Source organism: Cyprinodon variegatus, unplaced genomic scaffold (genome assembly GCF_000732505.1).
Source record: "Cyprinodon variegatus isolate N-32 unplaced genomic scaffold, C_variegatus-1.0 Scaffold1990, whole genome shotgun sequence".
Classification (NCBI taxonomy): domain Eukaryota; kingdom Metazoa; phylum Chordata; class Actinopteri; order Cyprinodontiformes; family Cyprinodontidae; genus Cyprinodon; species Cyprinodon variegatus.
In genome coordinates, this window is record NW_015152443.1 from 44,939 (window position 1) to 51,854 (window position 6,916).

General features: G+C 40.6%; 1 protein-coding gene across 1 annotated transcript in view; it reads left to right on the forward strand.

Moving 5' to 3' along the window:
* The window catches only part of LOC107104982 (NACHT, LRR and PYD domains-containing protein 3-like), a 7,565-nt gene extending 4,426 nt beyond the window's left edge, over positions 1 to 3,139 (forward strand). Inside the window, exons 4-5 of the mRNA XM_015405096.1 lie at positions 8 to 696; positions 2,770 to 3,139. Of these exons, the coding sequence (XP_015260582.1) occupies positions 8 to 696; positions 2,770 to 2,950 (870 nt within the window). The 3' untranslated portion in view covers positions 2,951 to 3,139. The remainder of the gene's footprint in view (positions 1 to 7; positions 697 to 2,769) is intronic.
* The last annotated feature ends 3,777 nt before the right edge of the window (positions 3,140 to 6,916 follow it).

Here is a 6,916-nt window from a genome sequence, read left to right on the forward strand (position 1 = left end):
TCTGGAGAAAGGAAACATCATGTTCTACCAAGAGGACCTGGAGCAGTGTGGTCTGGATGTCACAGAGGCCTCTGTGTACTCAGGAATTTGTACAGTGATCTTCCAGAAACTAGTCTACTGCTTTGTTCATCTGAGCATCCAGGAGTTTCTGGCTGCAGTCTACATGCTCCACTGCTTCACCAGCAGGAACACAGAGGTGGTGGAGAACTTGCTGGGAGGACAACACAGAGAAACATCTCTGGAGGACTTCATGAAAAAAGTCATGGAGAAATCCCTCAGGAGTCCAAATGGCCACCTGGACCTGTTTGCTCGCTTCCTTCATGGCCTCTCTGTGGAGTCCAACCAGAGCCTCTTAGGGGGCCTGCTGGGTCAGATGGAGAACAGTCCAGGAACCATCCAGAGAGTCATCAACAATCTGAAGGAGATGAACACTGGTGGAGTCTCTCCTGATAGAAGTATCAACATCTTCCAGTGTCTGATGGAGATGAAGGACCTCTCAGTTTATCAGGAGATCCAACAGTTCCTGAAATCAGAGAACAGATCAGAGGAGAAGCTCTCAGAGATCCAGTGCTCAGCTCTGGCTTACATGCTGCAGATGTCAGAGGTTCTGGATGAGTTAGACCTGGAGAAGTACAACACATCACACGGAGGACGGCTTAGACTGGTTCCAGCTGTGAGGAACTGCAGAAAGGCTCGGTGAGTCCAGATGTCTTCATGGTGTGATGCTGATTCAGCTCTATTGTCCTTCTGGTTCTTCTTCATGGTTCTAGTTGCTTCTGGACATTTTTGCTCTTTAACTCCTTCCTTTCTCCTTTGGATCATTTCAACCATTCAAACATCTAAACGTTCAGCTCCTTCAGGACAGCTCTGCTGGAGCATTTGGTGTTTAGAGATTTAGATCATTTTCAAAATATTCCACTTTTGATCAGTTTCCATCATCCATTAAAATGAATAGAAAACATTCAGAATGTAGAAAATCTGTTTTCTCTAAAGATCCAATCAGCCAGAGAACCATCAGAACATTTAAAGATCATCTTCACTAATTGGACTGTTAGCCCAGAATTCACCTTTTTAGTCTCTTTGACTGTTTTTTATAAAATCACTGTTTAGCTTTGATGGAAACTTGGACCATTCAGATCAATACATGCCTTGCTGCTGTTGCCAGGGAGATGAGTTGTTGGGATCCAGAAGCATCTTTTCTTCCTGCCACAGATTTCCCTCTGAGTTTGTAAATTAGAGCCAAAATGTGTTGATGAGTGTCTGTTTCAGAAAATGTCTTTTCTGAGTCCTAGTTTCTGTCAGATCCTGCCAAAGCTCTGAGAACTCTGCTTCCAGAGTTTGGAACCATTTTCCTCATCAACACTTCATCTGCAGCCTTTGTTAAAGCTGTTAGATGTCCTCCATAAAGACCTGTAGAGACATGAGCTTTAACACTTTAGACATTCCAGCCTCTTCTAATTACTGGGAGAACTTTCACTGCTTCCTGCCTTTGGAAATTCTCGGTCACATACTCGCCAACATTGGGTTGTGATAAATAGGGAGATGTTTTTTATCAGTGTTTTGCTCAACGGGGTAATTTTTTTTTTTTTTCTGGCCTTTTTATTTAAAAACTGATGAAGGAACATTATTCTGTAATTATAGTTTCTTTTACGTTTAATTAATGATTTTAAGGACAATGAAAAAAGCTGTTTTAATCATTGAAAAAAGAACCAGAGACTAAATGACCAGGCAGTTTCACTGCAATGCATTTAGTCTGCAGTATTGCAGATCACATTAAAAAGAGTGAACCCCTGACTGCCACCATCTAAAGGATTAATTGGCTGCTGCCATGAAGAAAAGCGGCCACAGCTGCTGATCGTGGACTTCAAATTAATGCAAAAAAAGAAGATGTATTGAAATTGTAATTTCATTTTAAAAAAAGTTGAATTTAATAAAAGCAGAGATTCATCCATAGCTGTACAGAAAAGCCTGTGGGTATATATGTCTCAGTATCTGGCTACCGGGTTGCCAGATACTGAGACATATATCCAGGGGCATAACCATCATCTCAGAAGTGAGGAGGACATATTTTTAAGAGTGATTTATCCGTCTCTGGCATCAATTTCACCTTTCCTTAGTGGCTTAAGCTCCACATAATCCCCAACAGCCACCGTTTAACACCAGGGGATGAGCTAGGCTGCTTCTTTAAACTATATACTAAAACATTTAGAGTTTTAGCTGCCAAACCTTATTTTAGTGAAATAATGAGCCTTGAACATCTTGAACTAGTAGCCAGAAGAGCCAAACACTGAACATCAGTAATCCTCCATTCCTGTGATCTAATAATTACTCAGCAAACAGCATTAAATGGGAGTGACAGGCTAACAGGCTAATAAGCCTCATCATTTAATTGAATGGTTTGTCCAGAAAAGGTTTCTGTGGATCAGCTCCTGTGTGAGATCCATCTGGTGGCGGAAGAAAGTATTGCAGAAACACATTGGATTTCAACATTATATATTGGTTTCACCTGTTCCAGACACTGTTTTGTTCTCAGATTTTCACTTTAAATAAATCAAAATTCATATTGATATGGGCTTTTCCAGCCCTACCTGCTGGGATTATTTCCAGCTACATTCATCCTCCCAGTTTAGATGTTCTTCATCCTCCTCATCATCACATCCTTCCATCTTCCAACGCTACAGGAGAAGCTTGTTAGAAACCATCACAGGTTTGACATCAGTAACCTTGGCTGATTTCATTAGAACTGACTTTATTCTCCTCTATTCACAGACTTGGTGGCTGTTTTCTCAATGAGGCTGAATGTGAAGTTGTGGCCTCAGCTCTGAAGTCCAACCTTCATCTGACTGAAGTGGAAATAGAGACGATCATTGGATCCTTTGGAGACTCTGATATGAAGCATCTGAGTGAGATACTGGAGAGTTCAATCTGCAAAGTGAAGAAACTGGAGTGAGTTTTCTCTGTTTATTCAATCTAAATCATTCACTGATACTTTAATGCTGATTTTAATTCATCATTTTATTCTAATATATTTTCTTTAAAAACAGCTGCTGTCCAAATGTCAGAATAACATTTCTCAGACTTTTTACCTTGTAAATGAATTAATTTCCTGCTCCAGATGTTCTAAATATTAAACTTTATTTTCCAGATGTTCAAAGTTTCAAATGTTTTGGACTAATGGAGGAAAATCAGCCAAATGATGTTAAGTAATGGTGGAGATGTTTCAGTTTGATTTGGGAAAGATTCAGATGATGAGACAAGATAAGATGGCTTTATTTCTCATTTCTGATTCACATCTTTCCATCCAGAATGACATTTGGTTCCTCTAGAGTAGAACCAGAACCACAAACATGTTAGAATAACTAGAATCAAATAAAATGATCTAAAAACTAATGTTTAGGAAGAAAAGACAAAGACATGAAATCTTTGTCCTGGAGCTGCTGTTCTGTTGGAGCGGGTCAAAGAGAACCCATCCTCTTCAATCTCTAAGCTTTCAGAGTCGCTTGGATACACAAATACTTAGTTACTGAACTTAAGCAGCTTTTTATTTCTGACTTATTTACTTTTTGTTTACTTTAATATGAGGAAAATAACCAATGGTCCTTGGACTAATGTTTATCACGTGCCGGGGTCACATATTCTGCTGGAATGTTTTAATGGAAAGTTTTAATCTGCATCCTGTTGAATTCAGCTAAAATTTTGTATTCTTTATTCAGATTTGATGGCAGCAGATTGTCAGAGATCAGCTCGGCTTCTCTGGGCTCAGCTCTGAAGTCTAATCCATCCCATCTGACAGAACTGGACCTGATCGGAACCAACCTGGACCCTGGAATAAAGGAGCTCAGTGGGTTTCTCCGGTCTCCCCTCTGCAAACTACAGAAATTGAGGTCAGATGTAGAATATTTGTTTATTCTAATAACATTACATCCAGTACATTACAGTACAGTAACATCACTTTGATCAGGGGCCCTCCTCTAAGTCACTGGTTCTCAACATTTTTGAGTTGTGACAACCACCCACCCCACCCCGCCACCACCAGATGCATGATTCTACTTAGGGAGAGTTGTAACCTCACCAGTTCCACTAATCAGGGATAACATACGAGTCACGTGAACTTTTCAGTGTTTACACGCTTCAACCCCAATCCCATGTTGTGATTGTCAAGGCTGGAAACAGACACATGCAGATACTTGGGAGAAAAAATAGATTTTGAGGTGAGAAAGTCAATTTTATGACCATGACTATATTTTGTTTAGTTCTTATACTGTTGCAGATAAAAGCATATTATTTACATTAGATGAAAGAGTAATTTTTCAGGCAAAATGTGATGCATTTGCTTGTGCTAAGTTTAAAACACTATGCTAGTACAGCTAGCTAAACATGGCTGACAGGGTTGGGGTGGGTTGTAACACATCTTTGAAAAGTCTTACAATCATCCCGTTACATACAACTAAGACCATTTATATTTTAATAATTTTACAGAATGCCTACGCAGTGGATATGAAAGACTGATAGAGGTTTGCCTCCAGATGTTTTAAAAAAAGTTATCTGATGAGGTCACAAAGAAGAGCCAGTCAGTCAGATCAGTTGTGAAGGCGCATGGGATCTGCCATGTAACACTTAGCAGATACTGCAAATCACTGCAGAAGCTGAGAGAACAGGGGTCCAGGGATCTTCCCAGTGTAGGTTACTGGAGCAGCAACACATTGGTTTGTGTTAGACCTACATGTTCAGTGTCCATAGACAGATTGTGTGGAGCTGCCAGTGTTCATCCTGCAACACTTAGAAGCAAAGAGCAGCTCAACTGTAGCTTTTCCTGCCGTCCCTCTCCTGGCCTCAACAGCTGAACAGTTAGATGCTGATCCTACAGCATCAATAACAAATATCCACGTTGGTCTGGAGGGAGCTGCCATTCAATGGGCATGAACCCCAGAGCTGAATACTAAATGGGTGATGTGTCTAAATCAGCAGCACTGCTGCCCTCTATAGGAGGGAATGAGGAAGGTCAACTATCCCTCTATCTCCCGTCTTTAAAGAAAATATACACAATATACTTGTAAGATGAAAAAATGATAAAGGGAAAAATAATCAGATTTAGTTTCAGCAATAAACATTTTCACAAACATTTTTAAAGTCAGAGAATCTCAGAAACTGATTAAATAGATTTTAATGAATCTGTCAAATGATCAGATCCTAAAAACACATTTGATTATTTTTTTTCATGATGAGAGATTTCCAAAACATGAAATAAACTGATTGAGCTGTAACTTCCATTTTTCCTGCTCTGAGTCAGTATTAAGGTTTAATCTCTATCTTTGGTCTGGATTGATCCGTTTCTTTCTGTTCCTGTGATCAAAGACGCACCATCTGCTGCTCTGAAATCAGCCCTGTTCTCCTGCTGCAGGGTTATTTGCTTCTTGTTGTTTTTATTTCTGTGTAATGATGGAGGCAGGCCGACATCCCTGGACTGAGCAGCTTTTCTGCCCGTTAAAGGAAAAACAAACTGCCAGTCTGTCCCTGCATGGAGCTCCTAGTTTACAGTCACGGGCCTGTGTTCCTGAACAAAGTCCAGTCCTCTGGAGGCCAATAAACAGACTTTCACCACTTAGACATCAGCTAGAAAAGAAAAGTTGCTGCTCTGTGCAAATTAGCTGCTAAAAGAGCCACTTCCTGTCAACTTTGAGCTGAAATCATGGCGCTCTGCCTCACATCACCTCCCTGATCAGAGAAAGTGAGAGTTTATTTACAGTCACTTAGAAGAACAGCATGAAGTGAGAAATATGAGGAGGGAAAGAAGATCACCTGGTCAAATCTGCTTTTCGTCTGTTCAGCTTGGAGCTCGAAATAAAAATAGTTGTTGGGAGTTTTTTATTTAAAGGGCCTCTATCCTGTAAAATCCACTTGTTAAAGTATTTAACTAAGTGAAGGCCCTGTCCTGCAAACCTTACTGTCATTTTCCACCTTTGGAGCCATTTGAATAGAGAGTTTTGTTCCTGTAGTTTCTAGCGACTCCTCTGGGCTTTATCTCCATCTCTGCATGGTAGCAGCTGCGTGCCAGTGTTATACTATATTCAGTGACCCTGGCCAAAGAGAGAATGTGTTCAGTGATGCTGTATGATTGGGCCAGCACAGTGTCAGTGAGGAAAATAACCAATGGTCCTTGGACTAGTGTTTATCACGTGCCGGGGTCACATATTCTGCTGGAATGTTTTAATGGAAAGTTTTAATCTGCATCCTGTTGAATTCAGCTAAAATATTTTATTCTTTATTCAGATTCTGGCACTGCAGTTTGTCAGAGATCAGCTGGGCTTCTCTGGTCTCAGTTCTGAAGTCTAATCCATCCCATCTGACAGAACTGCACCTGAGAGGAACCAACCTGGACGCTGGAATGAAGGAGCTCAGTGGGTTTCTCCAGTCTCCCCTCTGCAACCTACAGACATTGATGTAAGATGTAGAATATTTGTTTATTCTAAAGTAGTGCTACCACAGGTCATACATTCCTGCTGCCACCAGACTCTACAATGCAACATTACAATGGCAATAACTTGTGTAATATCTAATGTGCAATTACTATTTAATACCCTGTACCATAACCTGTTTCTTTATATTTTATAACCACTGTTTATACTGTATAAACCTCCATGCACCTTTACTTTCCTTCTGTCTGGAGTGTGATTTCTCCTCTCTGCTGAAGTCAGCAGGTCTTTATTGGAGCAGCAGCATGTTGGCATTAATTTTAATGATTGCTCTTTAACTGCTTCTGTTGGACTGTTCTAACCTGCATCCTGTTGGATCAGCTCACATCTTTCTATTCTTTATCCAGATTGATTGGGTGCAGTTTGTCAAAGATCAGCTGTGCTGCCCTGGTCTCGGCTCTGAAGTCAAACCCCTCACATCTGGAACACCTGGACCTGAGTGG